The 21,628-nt window shown below is 45.0% G+C and overlaps 1 protein-coding gene across 11 annotated transcripts in view; it reads left to right on the forward strand.

The window, feature by feature from the left end:
* The window catches only part of ANO5 (anoctamin 5), a 323,731-nt gene that overhangs the window by 148,118 nt on the left and 153,985 nt on the right, over window positions 1-21,628 (forward strand). For all 11 annotated transcript variants that reach the window (XM_085643617.1, XM_085643615.1, XM_085643607.1 and 8 more), the window contains 3 exons: window positions 14,725-14,793; window positions 16,046-16,330; window positions 20,044-20,157. In XM_085643617.1, coding sequence (XP_085499743.1) covers window positions 14,725-14,793; window positions 16,046-16,330; window positions 20,044-20,157 — 468 coding nt within the window. The remainder of the gene's footprint in view (window positions 1-14,724; window positions 14,794-16,045; window positions 16,331-20,043; window positions 20,158-21,628) is intronic.

A 21,628-nucleotide genomic window follows, 5' to 3' on the forward strand; every position in this document is an offset into this window, starting at 1 on the left:
TACCAAGTGCAGATTTTAACAATCGGCTTGGAACACTGTGAATATAGGATTATTCCAATATGTAGTAGATTGTTTTTATGTTTGTAGCCTTTTGGTGGAATTTCAAATTTGTAATTTACGTAACGTAATCAGCCGTGAAGAAGTCTAGCAACGAAACACGTCTTGGCTGTCTCTATCAAATATGTAGGATGTGGACGAAATCTTTCAGATGTTAATGTCTGACTTCTGATTAATGAGCACACATCCTGAAAGACTTTTGGAGATCTTTGTAATGCTTATTATTAGCTTGTACAAAAAGAATGTAGGCAAAGTTACTGAATTAAACTCATCAGTCAAGAGTCTGAATCATGGGCTTTGCTGATTGACCAAATTTGTGTGTTTTAGGGCAAATGATTGTGTCTCACTTTGCCTCGCTTTCCCTACCATGCAAAAGATTAGGCTTAGACAACTTTATAAAAACTATTGATTCAGCAATATACTAATCGCCCACAACTATCCCTTCTACTAACTTTGCTCTACATTTATCTGAATGTACTATGGAGGCTCATCCAAGATATTTCATTGTGCTTGTGTAATTTGCTTTATTTCGCTTTACTTAAATTATGAAAATTACTCCAATACTTCATTTTGTGTACCTTTTTTTTTTTTTCTCCGGGGGCATATTCGACAAAAATATGTCTTGCAAAAATCCTATCATAACAGACATTTTCTGCCAAACCCAGTACCTTTGGTAGTATCGCAGATAACATTTCAACACAAGATGTGCTCTCTTGTTTAATTTTCATTTAATACACAACTAAGTGCTTTTTACGATATTTGCATTGAATTTTGCATAATTTGCCTGACCACAAACTATTTTGCACAGGACTAGTGTCTAATCTTCCATATGTGATTTACAGAGGAAATCAAAGCGTAGTTTTAAATTCTCTTCATGCATACCTTTTAGTTGAAACATACAAAGCTTGTTTTGTGTAATAGAAGCTGGTCGTAAAATGCAGGGTCCTAGCGGTCGTTATAGTTGACTTTTCTCTTTACATATCTTTCGCTCCTTATTTCAAAGCAGTGACTTTCATTTCCTTGTCCACACTATTACGAACGCAGCTGCAGCCACATGTAGTACCCCTGAGCACACACTGTGAAAATGTAACTCCACGTACTCTTCTGTACGCTCATATCCACCTCATGTGCAACCGCTGTGCAGCCAGCCCCATGCTGGTACAGCCGTGTGCCACATGTGGCCTAAGTGCAATGCACATACTGCCAGCGACCACCACTGTGCGGCGTCAGCTGTGGCACTCCTTGCACCCGGGTACCGCTACATTTCAGCTCCTATGCATTCACTTTGCACTGCCTCTGTACCACTTGAACAGCATCCGAATAACTGCAGCCACCCAAACCCCATGCGCACACAACATCTCTGCAAACTACTCCCTTTATCGCTGTTACCAGCCATAAAGGTCAGGTGCGCCTTCCTCTTCTACCATCACTTCAAACCAGTTTTAGGTCTCCCCTGAGCCAGCGCATGCGCTGCTCTGCGAGACATTTAGTAAGCGGTTTTTTAAAGTGCTACCAAAGGATTTTGCTGGCCACCAGCTTGCAGTTAAGCGCACAAGCGCGTGCGCCTTGCTCCACCTCTCCAATGCTTTTTGTAGGTTTCGCCTTCACTTTTATCATCGCGCGCACCACTTGCGTCAATCATTTTCAATTCCCTCCCCCTCCCTGTGATCACTTTTGCAGCCTCGCGGCCGGCCGCTCACTATCCTTTTCTTCCAGTGCGTGAAATTGTCCAGATCTGAAGGGCCATAAATCTACGGAAGGCAACAACGCGAGATCGCGATGTTGATCAGTTGCACTTTCACAGCCGCGTCAGTTTCACCGCCGCGCGGCCAATGCTTCTTTAGTCTGGGCAATATGGACGACAACCGAGGCACTGACAGCATCCGGGTAAGACACCGCAGACCCTCCAGACCGCAGACCCCCCACCCCCCCCACTCCCCCTCCAGCATCCTGTGGTACCCAGGGCCTGTGATACTTATTTTAATGCATGTTTGTCGGTACTTGCCCTTTTCAGTAGCAAATGGACAAGCAGATTCAAGTGTGTTGGCCATGGCAGCCCTGCGCGGCCCAGCTCCTCTGACTCTGTATTTCCTGTCCCATGCCTGCCCCTTACCTGCTCTTCTCAGCCTGGCCTGCATTCTGTTCCCTCCTAAGCATGCCGCCTTGCTGTCTCCTCACAGCCTTCCCTCACCCTCCACCTCTCTCCACGGCCTGCCCACCCTCCTGCTCTCTCCACGGCCTACCCTCTCTCCACGGCCTACCCTCTCTCCACGGCCTGCTCACCCTCTCTCCACTGCCTGCTCACCCTCTCTCCTCGGCGGCCTGCTCACCCTCTCTCCTCGGCGGCCTGCTCACCCTCTCTCCTCGGCGGCCTGCTCACCCTCTCTCCTCGGCGGCCTGCTCACCCTCTCTCCTCGGCGGCCTGCTCACCCTCTCTCCTCGGCGGCCTGCTCACCCTCTCTCCTTGGCCTGCCCACCTCTCGTTGGCCTGCCCATGCCCCCTGCTCTTTCCTCGGCCTGCCCATCCTCCTGCTCTCTCCTCGGCCTGCCCACCCACTCTCCTCGGCCTACCCACCTCTCTTCTTGGCCTGCCAACGCTACTGCTCTGTCCTTGGCTTGACCATCCTCCTGCTCAGCTTACCCATCCTTCTCCTCAGCCTGCCCTCCACCCTCCCGCTCTCTCCTCAGCCTGCTCTCCACACTCTCTCTCCCTTCCCTCGGCCTGCCCTCCTCTGGGAGCTCCCACACAACACCCCTTTAAGTCGAGGCCCCCATGCCAGGCCTGTGCACTCTGTCTTCAGGTGGAGTCTGTGTACCTGGGCAGAAGCCGCCCTGTGTGCGACGCAGGGCCGCTGGCACACAAAGGGTCTTTGTGGAGCCTGGCAGGACCATGGGCAACAGGGGCTGGTTGGCTGTCGGACCTCTCTCTGAGTTCCCGACCCCTCACACCAGGTCCAGAGGACAGACACATGGATGCACTGAGCATGCGCAAGCGAAGCGCACCCGATTTCAAGAAGTCTATCAGACAAACGCCCAAGGACGCAGGCCAGCAAGCTAGCAGGCATGACACAGGCCAATCAGCTAGCAGGCATCAGTGCACACAGGCCAGCAAGCACGCAGGCATCAGTGTACACAGACCAGCAAGCACGCAGGCAGCAGTGCACACAGGCCAGCAAGCACACAGGCATCCACTGCACACAGGCCAGCAAGCATGCAGGCACTTGGGGGGGGGACTAAAGGTCAGCGCGAAGGAAGTTTGTGTGAGGGTATAGTCTTATGCTACATTTGAAACTGGACACATTAGTATTGTAGTGTTTAGCATTTATATAGTTTTTCGTATATCGTTTTGGGGCAAATTTTCGCAGGTGCGGCCCTACACCATTGAGGTGTGCATGGTTGGTCCAGAGTGTTGTATTTGTTGTCATCCTTGGTGTCTTAACTGAATGACCACAGAGATGCTTTTATCTTGTCTTGTAGTGTGGTGGATAAAAATGTGATGGAGGTGGTAGCACGAGAGCCTCACATGATTTAGTTGTAATTAGTTGAGGTTTATAATTTACTTAGCAGGTTCCATGCTATGCTTCGAGCTTTCTCTTCCGAAATAGCAAAAGACACACAAATGATGGACGGAATGCAGAACAAATCAAAACATTACCACAAAACAATTCTTCTTTTCCCCTCAACAAATCCACTCCCATTCCTTTAGCCTTTCATAATTTTACTATCAACAAGTTGCCGCTCTTACCTCTTTTGCACCCCCCACTCTTCCTTATCCCTACTCCGCCATTCAACCATACAATCTTCCTTCACACACACAATACTTTTTAAATAACTTTCTCGCATATTACATTTTAGCACTCCAAACTAACGAGCATTTTTGCTGCATACTCCTGCAATAAAAGTAACCTGCCACTCGCCAGCCGCAATTACTCCGGTCCACCACAGCATCACTCCGCACCACCACAGCATCAGTCCGCACCACCACAGCATCACTCAACACCACCATAGCATAACTCACCTTCACCACAGCATCACTCAGGAATTCCACAGCATCAGTACGACCACACCATCACTATATGCTACCACAGCATCACTCTGCAGCGCCACAGCATCACTCGGCAGCGCCACAGCATCACTCGGCAGCGCCACAGCATCACTCGGCAGCGCCACAGCATCACTCGGCAGCGCCACAGCATCACTCGGCAGCGCCACAGCATCACTCTGCAGCGCCACAGCATCACTCTGCAGCGCCACAGCATCACTCTGCAGCGCCACAGCATCACTCTGCAGCGCCACAGCATCACTCTGCAGCGCCACAGCATCACTCTGCAGCGCCACAGCATCACTCTGCAGCGCCACAGCATCACTCTGCAGCGCCACAGCATCACTCTGCAGCGCCACAGCAGCATCACTCAATGACACCACAGCAGCATCACTCAATGACACCACAGCAGCATCACTCAATGACACCACAGCATCACTCAATGACACCACAGCATCACTCAATGACACCACAGCATCACTCAATGACACCACAGCATCACTCAATGACACCACAGCATCACTCAATGACACCACAGCATCACTCAATGACACCACAGCATCACTCAATGACACCACAGCATCACTCATTGCTTCTTACACTTTTCAATTACAACTTTTCATCATGCTGCACAGCAGCCACACTTCGCTACTGCACATTGGCAAAATCAATAGCTCTACCTAAACACTTATAAGGCCCCCCCCAATGCATAGCCGATAGGTCTCGCCTTTGGGACATTATAAGTGTTTAGTTATCCAGCACAATATCCTTGATTAAACAACATCAAGTGTTGCATGGCTAAACACGTATAAGGTCCCAAAAGCGAGACCTATTGGATATGCCAATGCTTGTTCTTTTTCCAGTGCAAATACCACCCACACAGCGCTCAGAAGTCTCATGCGCTGCTCGTTGGAGAGAACAGCCCTTCCTTTGCCCTTCCTTTACTGCTCACGCTTAGCGCTGATTACACATCAGCTCCATAAAAGTGCCCGTCTTTTAATCAATTTAAATTATTTTTAATTAGTTAGATATTGGTTTTGTCCATGCTGCCAGATTAGCAGCTCAATTAAGTAACACGTACGCTTCTGGGGCGGGAAAATATACTTCAATGAAAGTTGCTTCTGCAGTCCCATGACGCTCACGCAGGGAATCTGGTGGGTTTGTTTCTATTATTTTCTATTTCCTTTTTTGCAGCTTTGTGCACGCCACTCTCGGGGTCCTAGCGCTGCCCGATTCTCACCCTCCCTCTCGACCTTTTCCCGGATTGCTTGCTCTCCTCTGGCGCTCCATCTTGCCAGATTCAGTTTTTCGTAATTAGGTTTGGATTGAGGAGGACTTGTAGTGACCACACCGTCATCCGCTTCAGTCAACACGCATACACAGACGTCACCCAATGATTACACTGACACTTTATTTGTGGGTGAAGAACTGCTGCAGGTTTATTTCATACAACATAGTATGATAATAAAATTGGGTTATCTTACGGGCGATCCAGGGCAGGCAGCCCCTTGCTGCTCCGCCCGCCTGGTGAGCCAGCACACACGGTGGGTCGATGCCCGGCAGTGTGGCACATAATTATTTACAGATCATCCACTGGGTCACGTGATCTGTCTCCTACTCCCGCCCCTTCCGACAGGGGCGGAGCGTGTTGTGGCACACCCCCGGTTGGTCAGGCCCCCCAACCGCCCGAAGGACTAACGGGGCGCTGTCGCGGTCTTCCCAGAACCCCCTTCGGCTCCTGGACCTTGGCTCGGGCACCCTTACTGTGCCGGACAGGGGTACCCTTACTGTACCGCCTGTCGCAGAGGTACCCTTACTGTACCCGTCTGCATCCAGATCGCCCTGCAACTCCGCCTGCAACGCAAAAGAAAACATTAAAACATTCCAATAACGCGCTGTGCCTGCCACGTGGGGTAAGTGGAAAGGGTGGGATAACGCGTGTCCAGGCTGGAGCGGCGCGCAGGGAACAGAGGAGGAACTGGGCGAGAGGGCCTCCTAAGTAGAGGGGGCAAGCCTCGCCCCCCGCCCCCAACGGCCCGCCTCCAGCTCCACACTATTGGGGGGGTCATAACCTTTGTGGGCGTAGCCTCGCTCGCGAGGCAGCAGGGGGAAGGCTCCGACGGGCGGCCACTAGAGTGCTGCCCTGCTGATGTCCCACTGCTTGGGACGTGGGCAGCGGCATAGTGACCACACCGTCATCCGCTTCAGTCAACACGCATACACAGACGTCACCCAATGATTACACTGACACTTTATTTGTGGGTGAAGAACTGCTGCAGGTTTATTTCATACAACATAGTATGATAATAAAATTGGGTTATCTTACGGGCGATCCAGGGCAGGCAGCCCCTTGCTGCTCCGCCCGCCTGGTGAGCCAGCACACACGGTGGGTCGATGCCCGGCAGTGTGGCACATAATTATTTACAGATCATCCACTGGGTCACGTGATCTGTCTCCTACTCCCGCCCCTTCCGACAGGGGCGGAGCGTGTTGTGGCACACCCCCGGTTGGTCAGGCCCCCCAACCGCCCGAAGGACTAACGGGGCGCCGTCGCGGTCTTCCCAGAACCCCCTTCGGCTCCTGGACCTTGGCTCGGGCACCCTTACTGTGCCGGACAGGGGTACCCTTACTGTACCGCCTGTCGCAGAGGTACCCTTACTGTACCCGTCTGCATCCAGATCGCCCTGTAACTCCGCCACAGCTCTGGGGAGGCTACCGTCGCTGCCAGAGCCCCCCCTTCCTCCCTTTGCTGTTATATGTGCCCTGCCCCTGCGAGCCAGCTTATAATGGACTAAATTAGGGGTCCTGTTCTGTAACCCGTAAAAGACGGCATTAATTTGCAACATTACTCAGAAGCCCAGGGCAGACGAACAAAGGATGTCTGAAAACAGCCCTTCCTTTGCCCTTCCTTTACTGCTCACGCTTAGCGCTGATTACACTGCAGCTCCATAAAAGTGCCCGTCTTTTAATCACTTTAAATTATTTTTAATTAGTTAGATATTGGTTTTGTCCATGCTGCCAGATTAGCAGCTCAATTAAGTAACACGTACGCTTCTGGGGCGGGAAAATATACTTCAATGAAAGTTGCTTCTGCAGTCCCATGACGCTCACGCAGGGAATCTGGTGGGTTTGTTTCTATTATTTTCTATTTCCTTTTTTGCAGCTTTGTGCACGCCACTCGCGGGGTCCTAGCGCTGCCCGCTTCTCACCCTCCCTCTCGACCTTTTCCCGGACTGCTTGCTCGCTTCTGGCGCTCCATCTTGCCAGATTCAGTTTTTCGTAATTAGGTTTGGATTGAGGAGGACTTGATGTCGTCACCGGAGAGCAGCGCGCGCAGCACTTGGAGCAGAGGGCCGGCTCTCCGGACTGTGCAGGGCATTACCTCATTCCCTATGAGTAATGCATATGTGCAGTGATGAGATCAAGAGCCGCCGAGACCGCTTCTTATTGGACCTGCCTGGGCTCCCATCCTCCGGCACTGTGGTGCCTCTACTGTCATCCAGCGAGCCTTACAGGGCTCCGCGAGCATTGTGCAGTGACTGACAAGTCTCTACACACAGGCATAACATCACAGCGCCTACAGTCACATGTAGCGCCCATCTGTGGTCATGGGTGGTACCCACTCCCTTACCTGTCACCCACCATGCCCTTGCTGCGTTGATCTGGCGCCAGAACTAGGTGAACAGTTTAAGTCAATTACTCAAAATAACATTTACTTATCCAAATATTATTTTGCAAATGCATCGAAATTGCTAATCTTCGACATGTACATCCAGTTCAGATCATTTGTTTTGAATGTACTTTTCTTTGTAATGATTTTTTTCTTTCATTTCTCTCACTTGCTCTCTGAGCCTTAACTAGCACTAACCCTCACCCTAATCTTAACTGTGTCCTGCCGTTTAAATAACTCGAACTCTCTCCCTGGACCGAAATCAGTCGTTAACCCAGGCCTTGTGTCTAAGCCTGCTGCTATCCCTCATCTAACCTTAGCTTTCTCCCTTAACCCAGACCCAAACCTCCTCTAGCCCGAACCCTCACCCTTAATCCTGATCTGATTTCTTTCCATAACCATCACTTTCACCTTAACCCAGACCTTCTTGCTAACCTTGCTTCTATCCATCACAGTAACCCCAACTTTCACTCTTAAATCAGACGTATCACTCACCCTAATCCTAACCTTCACCCTCAAGAAAGACCTGCTCCGGTGCCTCACCTAATCCTTTTTTTCACCTTTAACCCAAACCTTAAACCCAACCCTACTCCTGCCACTAATTCGAACCTACAACTCTAACACCACAAAGTTCCACCCCACACAATTCTACAACTAACCGTTCCAATACAACCCACATAATTCCACTCCACACCACATTCATCCACTACACTCCAAACCAAAGCACATATGTAGAAGAAATTGTCATTTACAGTGCCAATACCGCTAACTCTCCCAAATGCAAGACCTGTTGCATTGCAAGTGCTTGTTTTGATTTCTTTTTCTCTATATGGTTTGGTACACCTCCCTACTTTCGTGACTAGCCATGCCTAGAACTCACTCTTAGTTTCTAAACTTAGCAAATGTATTTTCAAAACCTAATGCAGGAGTAAAACAAAGGCCTGCTTGGAAGTCCTTTACAGTAGGTGAAAGCAGGGCTTCGTGTGATCTAGTAGCTTCAGGTGGGGCCCACCAGCACTCCTTCTGAGGGAGCAGGACTGTAGACTCCAGAGGAGGGAAAGAGAAAGGCAGAACCGATAGAAATAAAGAGTGAGATAAAGGTACAGGGAGTGTGTGGTGGTGGAAGAAAGAGGCATGCCTTGGAACCAAAAACCGGCAGCCTTGGCATTCCGCATCCGACAACACAAGCCCAGGGCTTGACCACAACTTTGGGCCCCGGCAGGTTCTTTTCGGAATTGAGCACTGGGTGAAAGCATGGTTGGTTCATGGAGTGGCATTTCTGTGTCTGCAGGGCAGTCACGTGCCAGAGTTCATGTGCCCATACATAGATTTGCTGTCGTCTAAAGATAGAACGCTCTTGATTAAATAATGTTGCTTAGTTACTGTTTCTAGTACTCAGCAGGAACACACTATGACCGCAAAAGTACAGTACCCGGCACATGGATGCGAGTTGCACAATATGGCGATTCCGTTATCAAAGAAACATTATCAAACAAAACGGATTTCTTGACTCACATTTGAAGGGTGCAAACATTTTAGAAAAATACAATTGTGTTTGTTTGCTTTTTACATCTTTATATTTTTATTTAAAAGGAGATTTCCAACAGACCCGACTAAAATACATGTACTTAATTACCACAACCTGCAATATGTATTTTTTTGAGTTTATTGTGCCACCGATATAGGCATCAAACATCAGGCATCAATTGAATTGAAATTTGGGATCTGTTCATGACTACTAACTCTTTACTTTAAATACCTAGAAATAAGTTTACCCCAAAAATGACCGTGTTGATTGGAGACTAGTAAAGGTTTTACTATAGTGAATGTAAATGTGCTTTACTTGTATGAATGTTACTACAGATTTGTATTCTTAGAGTATCAAACATGTCCATGCACATGATCATTCTGTAATGTGGGAGGCCTATTATAATGCCTGTAGAGATTACACTGCTTTGCCACTTCAAGTATGACATTGGAGTCTCTTAGAAAATGAACCTAAGGAACACCTACTTGTCTCAGAGTAAGATAGTCACCCAGTGCCTCAATCAATCTAACACTTCCTTTGTATTCTGTGAAACTGCTTTAGAAATGAGAAGATACAAAGACCACTGACTTAGCAACTGTGCTTCTGGTTTCCCTTGGTAAATGCTGAAGGAAGTTCTCATAGGTCAGGTTATGTGTTTTTGTAGAGCGTACTATCTATCACCTGGGGGTGGGGCGAGAGTGGGTGGGGGGTTATCCTGGCACTGTCTTACCTTTGCCTAGATTTTGCTTGAGCAGAGACAAAGCTCCATGAAGGTCAACTTAAAAAAAAAAAAAAAAAAAAGATTTAACTAAACAGAGATAGAACTGTTACTTAGACAGACATACCTTTTACACGGTATATCACAATCTAAGCTCTTTCTTCCTATTCATCCACACTTCCATATCCCACTTTTTTGTTGTTGTTGCTTTGCTGGGTTTGGAGATCAGATCGATGGGAAGGACTTTTCTGACAAAGGCTGGCTTTTTTGGGATCTCTAATTACCTTTCGAAGGGCAATTAAGTATTTTTGTGTCCACTACTCTGTACCCTAATTTGACCTTCCCTAGTCCCTATTATAAATCCAAGAAACATAATTCATATTCTTATTGTGAGGTCCTTTCTTTGATCACCTACAGATATCATGCTCTGTAGTTCTGCTTGCTAGCCTGTTCATTGCTAGTCCCCGGGGCTAGCTGAGCTAAAGTAGGGGTCAGTGGTTTTGACCCCCGGGATCATCTTGGACATCATGACCCAATGGTGGATAAGAGGGGAGGCCCACATTTTCTTTATATGGCATTCCTTCCATCCCTGCCCTTATTTTCAATACCATACTTAACAGCTCCTCCTTAAAGGTCAAACCTGCAAAAAGAAGACCATGGTTTTTGGGTAAAACTAAAGACTGTGTCCGTCTTTTGCAACGTTTTGTGAAGCATGGATGAGAAACTGTGCCTTAATCGTGTTTAATAGTAATGCTTGTAGCAATAATACTAAAATGCATGGGCTTAACTATGGCTTTGCTGAAATCTTTTTGGGAGGAATGGTTTCTCTGTCTTCACTACAGACCACTAGTACCAGACCGTTTTGATTTTCTTGGCGATATTGCCACTGTGGGTGAGTTCAGTATTCATTGGGATTGCCATAGAGTACGATTTGGTTTTGGATCTGTCACGGTACATGTCTTTGAGACATATTTTGACTAGCTGTTTCTTGTTGTCTGTGAACAGTAGCAGGATTTCTGTTTTGGTAGGCTTTAGTTTCCGGTAGGTGTTGGACATCGAGATCTGGATAAGGTGCATGCATTGTTTGAAGCATTGGATGCGTTGAGTGGAGGAGATTCAAGTAGAGATGTGTGTAACTGTCAACAAGGCATTGTTGAGTTCTGATTCTGTAATCTGTCAGTAGAATCCCAAGGGTCTTCATGTAGAGTTTGAAGATCACAGTGGACCAGCTGGCCCCTGGAGGACTCTGCAGGTGATGGGGATCTTATGGTGACGTTGAGATGCACATGTGAACAAACTGATTTGGTTGTATAGTTAGGAGGAGAACTGGAGTAGGATGCTGCCAGTGAAGCCCAGCAATGACTTGACGGTGGATGAGGATGAGATGATTGACAATGGTGAAGGCAGCTGAGAAGGCCAGCAATATCAGGAGGCAGGGGGCATTCAACATCTGTGGTCGGGAGTGCATTTGCAATGTTTTGTGATGTAGGTGTCTCCATGCTACAGTGTGATGATCACAAGACTAATTAGAAGTCATGCAGGAAATCGTTTTTGTTGACTTGAATATGATTTTGTATAAATTGTATTGTCAAAGAGTGTAGGTGAGTAAAGGTCCAGAATTTAGTGAGGTCATCGGGGTGTAGTGTTTTAAGAAGCAGGAGGCTAAGGCCTGTCTTGAGAGAACCTGGAAAGGTGCCTCAAAATAGGAAGGCAGTGAGATGATGAATAGAGGTGAGAGAACCTCTTCGGACAGGGTTCTGATGAAGAACAAGAGTAAGATACCGTCTTCGTAGGTGGTGGCTTTAAGGGAGATGAGGATGCTGGTGAGGTCTGCAGATCCAGGGGTTTGAAGGACGAGCAGTGTAGAATGTGCACGCATGGGTGAGTGTTAGAGTGGAAGCATCCATGATGTTTTCGATGTATTGATATATATCGTATATGTTTTCTCTGAAGCGAAGGTTGATGGCATTCCACTTGTTTGTGGGTTGTGGATTTGGTGACTCAAACAGGTGGTTGATGCAGTGCTGGATTGTCTTGAAGGATATTTTGTTTCTGTTGGTTGTATTGTTGATTTGTATTTTTATAGTACTTGTATTTGGTTTGTGAGAAGAGTTGTCTGAATGTTGCCAGGAGAGACTTGATTACTCCATGTCATCAGGGCTTTTAATTTTCTTACTTTTTTCCCCAGTCTGGTTCTGTCAAATACCATGCTAATATCACACTCCATTAACAAGAGTGCTGAAGGGTTCAAGTATTTTAAAAGATTGTTGTTGATGATAGAGGTGATGGTGCAGGCCTTTTGACTTGGTCGTAGTACTTTGTTGGGGAAAATTACAGGCCATCTTCAATCTAGAAAAAAAAATTGCTAAAACAATTATTTGGTCTCAAAAACAAGACGTCATAGTAGTTTCTGGAACCTAAAGAAACTACTTTGTGTGGATGTGCTCCTTGTGAAAGGGCAGGATGACATAATTCACAATGAGCTAATGAATGAAAGGCTGAAGTGGATTGATCCATTGCCCTATGCTTTGTGCTGTAGACGGCGGAAGTAAAATGTGAATGACACAATGACCGGTCCGTTGATGGAGGGCTGGTTAAATTCCCTGTAAGTAAGTATATTATACACATAAATTAGAAAAATCGAAAGGATGAAGATCACAACAGAGCTGACAAGCATTGGCAAAGCCAATTTGTCTTGCCTATGCAAGAGCTAGTAGCTTTTGCAATGTGTTTTAGTCATTCTGTTCACCAGTGTGGCTACTGTTCAGCATGGATAAAAGTTAGTGGCGAGTTGGGTAGATTAGAGTGATGTAGATTGGGGAAGAGTAGAATGAGGTAGGATGGGGTAGGATCAGGTAGAGTGGAGTAGGAGTGGAGTGGGGTTGAGTGGAGTGGGGAATTGAGGTAGATTGGAGTGGGTTAGATTGGAGTGGGGAGCTGGGTAGATCAGTGTGGTAGATTGGGGCGGCGTAGATTAAATTAGAGTGGAGTGGGTTAGATTGGGGTAAAGTGGAGGAGATTGAAATGGACTGGGTTGGGGTAGATTGAAGCGGGGTAGATTGGAGTGGGGTAGATTGGAGTAGGGTACGGCAGATTGCGGTGGGGGTGAGTAAATTGGGGTGGGTTAGACTGAGGTGGGGTAGTTACATTTGGGTGGCGTAGTTTAGAGTGGAGTGGGTTAGAGTGTAGTAGGGTAGATTGGAGTGTGGTAGATTGGAGTGTGGTAGAGGGGCATAGTGTGGAGTGGCATTGCGTGTTGTGGAGGGGAGTAGAGTGCAGTGGCACAGAGTGGAAGGTCATAGAGTAGAGTGGAGTAGTGTGGACTGTGCATTGTGTGGTAGCGCACTGCCATTACAGACGACACGTTTTAGAAAGGATTACATTTGCACCGAAATAGGATTTTACTGCACACAAGTTGATGTGTGTAAATGTCTTCACCTAGTGTACGTATATGGTTTGAGCGTAATCAAATATTTGTTTCCACCACACTTCTGAATTACAAAAAGTCATTTGCGCTAATTCTGATATATTCTTAAACATCAGCAGAGTTGATTTTTTTTGTTGCGTGATAGAAAAAAACAAACTATCCCCATCGCCCTTTATTTTATTAAAGAAATGTAATCCTTTTTTTGCTGGAGACTTCAAGACACAAATCTTGCATATATATTAGCACCCTATGAACACGTTTCACAAAATTTAAATGAAGTGTTCAGAATCTTGACAAAAACGAGCAATTTTACCTATTTATGAACTTTTTTTTGACTTGCCATTGCCAGAAAAATTACAAAGAAAAAGCTGGTAGTTGATGGGTGAAGTCATTTACGAAATCAGTTATTTTAAAAAAAAAAAAAGAAACTAGCAGTCCGCTTTATTCCCCCTCCTGCCTTATGGTTCAGTGGTTACAGATTAGCTGTAGTTGTGTATCTGACCTTACATCTAACCCTGCGCACCATTATTCCTTTTGTGATGGTATTTTTATTTTTTTTGTTTAGCAGTGTTGATGTCTGCGTGTTTTGGTGCTCCTCATAGCTTCATTTGTAGATGTGTTGGAAGCACTATGGCTTAGTGCTGTGGTATGAACCTGTGATGTCACTGAATTCCACCCTGAAAAATACTGTGTAGGTAGTCGTCCACAGAAGAAGAGGTCCTTTTATCTTGGTCACCATTTGAATCTGAGGTGATCGTAAGGAGAATATAGAAGGAGAAGCATTAAGGGTACACGGGTGATTTGGCATAAACCTGTGCGAGAAGTGTGCGATTGTAAAGATACTTTCAGGTGACTGCTTTAAAATTGATTTTTCAATTGTTATGTTGCCTGGTGCTAGGAACTTGCTTGTTCATCCTCATGAATAAAGTAGGCCTGTTTTGTTGGCGCTGGGGAGAAGGGTACCGTTTTTGCTAATTGGTAAACCGTGAATCGGAGTAAATTAATTTAAAATCTAGATGGGAACTGGTCAGCCGAGGATGGCCGTGCCCCCGTCCGGCTCTTCCCAGAGCGCAGCAGTAGTTATATACTCTCACTAGCTAAAGCAGATCTGGTAATGGGAGACGTGCAGATATTTTTTAGGATTCACTACTACCCAAGATTCCTTTTCAACAACTTTCATCATCATAACCTTATAGCAGGGCGTTAGAGCTGGATATGGGACAGAGTTTGGGTATGTTTATCAACATGATGTTGTCAAGATTAATAGTTATTTTATCTTTAGGAAAGGCGAAAAGAATTCGAAAGAAACCTGAGTCAAACAGGCCTTGAGCTCGAAACGGAAGACAAGAAGGTAAAATATTTATTGTTATTTTTAAAAACCAATTCAACAAAACGCTCCTAAATGAGGACAAAAGTTGATTCTTCGTAGGCACACACTTGGGGTTAAAGGAAGACTACAATAGTGTCGAGTAGTTACTCTGTCCAAGTGAAACGAATTCTCTTTGTCCGGGTAATGGCTGACTGTAGGTGCCACTAGCCTCCTACTCACATCATGGGTCTAATGGGGTCTCCCAGACCAGGCGCTCTTAGGGTACGTACACACAGTGGATGTATAGAAGAACTAACCTGGTAAGTAAACCAGGACTAATGCACTGGGGCGTATAGGATATAATGGGACCCGAACACCCTGGGGGCTTGGGGAGGCTGTACATATATTCTGATCTTCGAAAGAGAATGCCATCTCTGTGGAGGAGCTGATGCCAACCACTGTGTGAGCGATTAACAAGCTCACACCCAGCGATAGCAGGTTGTTATAGACTGATCCCTCGGGTTCAATAACATTATGATTGCGTTCTACTGTGGGATGGAATGAACAGGCAAATGGGCTATAAAAAATAATCGCGCTCCATCAGCCGCGATGATTGTAGTTGTGTGGCTGTTGTACCGCAATGTCATATATGTGATACTAGAGAATCGTGTCCACTAGTCTCACATCAAGGGAGGGTGTGCTTAATATGGGAGCCAGAAATCCCAAGCACTACGAAGGCTCCGAGGTAAATCACTGGTCCGAGTTTTAATATAAAAGGGTGTCTTGAAATGTGCCAGTAGTGGTGAGCCTACAGAGTTATTTTTAATGTGCTGGTGAACTGCAGCATTTACTGACTTAACTAACACATTCACCTCATGAATGCATTAATGACAATATGAACACTGCTGGAACTGTTACCCCTCTGTTGGAGTCAACCATCCTGGATGGGGGCATGATGAATGCCAACTCCTGCAAATGTCTTATTAGTAACTTGAATAATAATAAGGTACGAGCCCTTTCCAGCTACACAAAGGAGTTGGCAGGGACCATTGTGATTGGTGTAAAAATGTACATTTTTCCCTGTTAAAGTTCTCTTTTTTTGTGTGAAATCTAATGTGGCAGCTGAACAGTAAGATTTTCTTTCCTGGGATATTGGTTAGCAGTCAATTTTCAGATATTCGAAAAGTAGCAAGCATGGAAAAATAGATCTAGTTTCATGTTAGTCATCAAAGATGTCCTAGAAATATTCTAAAAAATGTATTTGTCTGAATTCGTATGCATATTTTTTACCCAGGAATCTGAAAACGGAAAAATCTATTTTGTGAAGATCCATGCACCTTGGGAAATTTTAACCACGTACGCAGAAGTACTGAACATTAAAGCGCCCATTAAGGAGAATGATATCCCTCCCAGTAACGAGAACCCCTTAGAGTGCTTGTCTAAACCATTCCGTCTTCCGAAGGAGGTGATGCAGCCTGAGCCAGACTACTTCACAGCTCCCTTCAGCAAACAGCGGCAGGAACTCTACGCCATTGATGACGAGAACACCTTCTTCACCCCATCTACAAGAAATAGAATTGTAGGTATATAATCCTTGCTGCGTCCTCTCCTCCCTCATTTAGCCTTGGCATTCTTTTGGGACACAACCTGTGTCGCATGCATTCTATGTAATCTGGGTGGACAATCACTTACCATATTCACCAGCACCGAGGGGGCGGTGGCCTGTCAAACACTTGTTACACAACCAGGTCCTTGCTGATTGAAAAATGTGATTCATTCTTCCTTTTAAAAACCTTTCAGTAGTCAGTAGCTGATTACATGCACCACTTGAGCATTTAAAGTCATTATGTCTAAGACCTGCATGTTGTGTGAAAAGTATGTTTTTGTTCCACTCTATCACCGCTCTATACCGAAGTTACACCAGGCTTGTAGGTGCATCCTACAGTAAGGAGATTGGAAGTTAACATCTGAGTAATGTGTCTTTTTTAAGTATTGAGTCTGCTTGCAATGACTACCTGACTTAATAAAAAAACTTCAGACTGGTATTACAGTAGCTTGCTGGATCCTAGTGTCCCAGTAAAATAACTGACTGTAAATAGTGTCACTAGAATTTTGCCATTCAGCAGCTGTGGCATTTTCCAAATACATATAATTCTGCCATATAATCCATCATCTTCTGCATAGTTTACAGATTTTAACAAAGAAAAGTGTTTCTAGCTCAAATAGATCAAACATTACTGAAAACCTACCTCAAATGTTACTTTGCAGTGACAAGGCATTTGTTGCACATCGGCAGGTCACTTTTAAGGTGGTTACTGTATTTATTTGTTGTACTGATATTGATAAGGTGAAACCGTTGCCCATACAGTGATGAAGTGTAAAAATGATTAAAAAAAAAAAGTAAAGGAATAGTGCCTCAGAATGTGCTGCATTACACTGCATAATTTGCCTTTTATTGTAGCGTAATTAGTTCTTCCCCTGCCACATAATTCTAGTGGCTGTGACTATAGCACGAACCTTCTGTGGCAGTAAAGAACAACACTACAAATCCAAGTTATGACTACTTTAAGAAATGGGATTCCTGGGTGACTTGGGTATGCACCCAGATCAGGCAGAAATCACAACTTTAGTCAGGGTAAGCTAAATACACACCAAACGTTAACCTGTACTCCCCCTCTAGTAGCTCGGCACAGAGTAGTTAGGCTTATCTAAAGAGGTAATGTGTAAAGTATTTGCCCAAAACATATACACAGTAACCCAATGAATGCACCACAAAAGGAATCCACACAGGTTTAGAAAAATAGATTAATAGATTCTGAACGAAACGACCAAAGTATTGAAGTTGAGTTATTTAATTTCAAAGGAATAAATGCAATAAAGCACTTAGAAACAAGTAGCACTAAAATGGTTAGTTTAGCTCATTCTGGAGCAGGGCGTAGATAAAGTTCGGGCCGACTTTGTAGAAGTGCAGACCGGCTACAGGATCCATGCAGGCCCCGTGAACAAAGTAGCTTTCCTGGTCGCAAGCAACGAGATGTGTCGATCTGCTACATGCACTGAAGGATATGTGTCTGTTCCATAGACGAGTGCTGGAGTCAAGAGGCATCGATCGATGCACCGGACTCTGCTATGCAGTCAAGGGGATGCTTTGATTTCACCAAGCTGCAGCAGCAGTGATGGGCTGTACGATGCATCATTCTCTGAAGGCAAAGCACTGATTCCAACTGTTACTCCCGCAACCGGGGTCAATGCGCCAGACAGTAGATGCATCGAAATCCGTGTTGCAAGTATCTTGGCCACTTCCAGTGAGCCAGGCACAGGAGCTGGGGTAGAGACTTTGATTTCCATGAGTCTCGGACAACAAGAGGCAAGCCAACAAGCCCTTGGAGATCACTTTGGGGGGGAAGGCAGAGTCCAGCTCTTCTTCAGCAGATTCAGAGAGTAGCAGGGTCACACAAAAGAAAAGCAGGCCTTCCAAGTCTGCCGTCCAAAGAGGAGTCCTTTAAGCAGCACATAGGTTTGGTTCAAGATGCCAAAATGTCTGATTTTAGGGGGTCAGAGATTCAGTACTTGTATCCAAAAGTGCCTTTGAAGAGTGGTGACTTCGGAGCAGCCCTCTGAAGTGCACAAGTATCCCTTTCAACCGGACCTTTCTGTCAGGCTATCTGGGAGGGGTGGTGGTGTGGGAGAAGGGGAGTAGTAATCATTCCTTTTTGTGGGTACAGGACACTGGCTATTCTAGTGTAGTGTTAGCCCCTCCCTTCAATCCTGCCCAGGCAAGTCTTTCAGAATTCAGATGTATATAGATGGTTACTCGGACCCACCTATCCTTCTTGTGTTGTTACTGTGTAGAGTAAATGCTCAAAGTGTAGCTGTCACCCACTCCAGCCATGTATTAGAGACAGGCTATCAGGCACACAGAACAGTAAGTGTTTTAGAAATGTCCACTTTCTAAAAGTGGAATTTCTAAAACACTAATGTTCAATCCAACTTAACCAGTGAGGAGGATTTATCATTACCATCCCAAAGATAGGAAGCATGAAAAAGCTACTCCACTCTGATAGAAATTACAGCTTAAAATTGTATTAAGAAATTCCCAATGCTATGCTATGAGAGAGGTAGGGCTCACAGTAGTTTAAAAAACGAATTTGGGTGTTCGTCACTACCAGGACATGTGCTAAACTGTCCTACCTTTTACTTCCATGGCACCCTGCTCTTAGGGTTACTTTGGGGCCAACGTTGGGGCTGATGTATGGGGCTGATGTATGTGATACTAGGGGAGTGTATGGCTTGACAAGTAGTTTTGAATGCCAAGTCGAAGTGGCAATAAACTGCATACAAGCAGTGCAGTGACAGGCCTGAGACTGGCATGAGAGGCTGCTTCTAAGGGTGGCATAATCAATGCTGCAGCCCACTAATAGCATTTAAAATACAGGCCCTGGGTGTGTGGTGGATATTACTTTACAAGGGACCTATCAGTACAACAAATATGCCAATCGGGTATACACCAATGTCATCATGTTTAGGGGAGAAGTACAAGCACTTAAGCACTGGTCAGCAGTGATAAAGTGGTCAGTATCCGAAGGCCAACAAAACTAATTTAGCAAAAAGAGGAGGAGGAAGGCAAACGTTTTTGAATGACACTGCAGAGAGGGACATTTTCTAACAACTATTTAATTCTTCTTATTTATTATTATTATTATTATTCTGCTTTATTAGCAAGAGGCAAAGTTAAGTTAGTGCGGTGACTAAGGAGAGACTCCCATTGAGGATGTTGAATAGGATATGAATGCAGGTTTATATTGGTTTAAGATTTCTAGTTTTTATACAATCTTCAAACACACCCTGGCCTCCTTCCAGTGTTTGACACGCCGCCTGCCCCATTATTTCCCGCCCCTCTTGCTTGAAAAGATATATGTTGATGGAATAAAATTGATGGTTCATGTCATCATGCATAAGGAGGAGACAAGTTGCATTTTTTGGACGTCCTATATTTTATCAAATTAATTGGAGATCATTTTATGATATAATTGTGTTGGGGGGGCAAGGTATGATCATTTGATGCGGTTCCACGCTAACATAGAGGTAACGGATATTAGCTGTTCGGGAAGAACAAAACGCACTATATTCTGTTCGTTTAAACATCAAAGTAAACAGCTAGTCAAAGCAGATAGTCAAAGCAAATATTAATGATTAAAGTGGTTTTTCACATCACCTCCTGTATGTTTTTATTTTCTAAAGTTGTCTAATAGTAGTTAACACATTATTTTATACTGTTGCCCTGATGTTTAGGTCTACTACATCCTATCACGCTGCCCATATGAAGTGGAAGAAGGAAAGACAAAGTTTGGGATTAAACGACTCCTAAGCAATGGAACCTACTCGTCTGCATACCCACTTCATGATGTATGTATTATCAAGCGTCATAAGTGTGTAATGTTTCACAAGCAATGTGTCTACTTCAGAAATCATGGTGCTTAAAATTATTTCATGATTACATATCTAGTTATTTCAAGAGCTAAATCCCGTTGTTTCTGACAGGGATGAGCCTAGTGAATGTATTCCTTTTATGTTATAGAGGTGGTAGGAATAAGGTCATTGACAATGTCATTGAGTGAGGTAGGTGGTCCCGATATACTTATTTAAACCCTGCAGGTCAAAACACATGCATATTGATTTGCCCCCATCTTTTGATGCTAAAACCCAAGACATCAACCACTCGAGTACTACATTTTTCAAAAACATTCAGTTATAACGATGCATCTAAATCTGCTCTAAGTGGTTTAAACATTAAATTAGGGACCGTGCATACCCTATGAACACAAGGTTTCATGTCTTTTTTTAGAACAATTCTGTGTTCACAGATTGTTTGTGAATACCTCCTGAAACTCTTGTAACTTTGTCTTTACATGGCATTTTCATTAATTCATAGCCAATACATCCATTATCACACCACCATAGCTGACAGAATATATGTATGGAGTCTTCAGATCATTCTGTGCCTCTGTAAATTTCTCCACCCAAATTTTGTAACCAGTCATGGTGTACGGTGACCCAGAGTCGGCTAGAAGTAATCCCCGACCTCAATCTCCCTTTCAGACATTACCTAAACTCCAGTATCTACTGTGGAGATATAATCTTCTACATTAAGAATTACCTTCCCTTTTTCCTCCATAACATTCTCTACAGCGCTCTCTCTCTCAGATTTACTAATTTGGGCATAGAGTCCTTGAAGACCACACTTGCGGCACAAAGAATTGTGTGCAAAACAAGTCAGGCTATTAGATAAATATGCAGAACTGCCACATGTATAACATTTCCCTTTAGAGATTGCCTTTTAACACCTTTGGTAGTTACCCATTGTACAATAGCATCACAGTCAGGATTTAAATCGTCATTAGAATCAGATTTGGTTTGTTGACCTCATTTCCTTCACCCAACCTGTCATTTTCTCCATGCTTTCAACAATGACAGCTTCTTTAAGTGGTGGATTCTCCGTAAAGAGTGTCTCTTGCACCCGATTACAGTTGGTGCATCGCACTAACTGATCTCTAATCTGAGTCTGTTCTTTGCCACTTTTTGCCTTTATTCTATTAATCACGTCTTTTACAGACCATTTGCCAACCACTGATCTTGTGTTTCTAAAACAGATCAACAGTAGAGTGATAGCATGCTTGCTGGTTCACTCCCCAAGAAACACTGTTTTGGCACATTTTAAGTATTGTCAAAATATGTTGCCCTCTGGCATTATGGTGGATTCTGAGCCTTTTAAGCCTTCACTAATATATTGTGTGCATGCTTTACATCACGTTTGCTCTCCCTGATACAATAATGGCAGTCTTAGTCCAGGCTTTCGCATCCATCATGGCCATTGCCA

The sequence above is a fragment of the Triturus cristatus genome, chromosome 3_1 (genome assembly GCF_964204655.1).
Source record: "Triturus cristatus chromosome 3_1, aTriCri1.1, whole genome shotgun sequence".
Classification (NCBI taxonomy): Eukaryota; Metazoa; Chordata; class Amphibia; order Caudata; family Salamandridae; genus Triturus; species Triturus cristatus.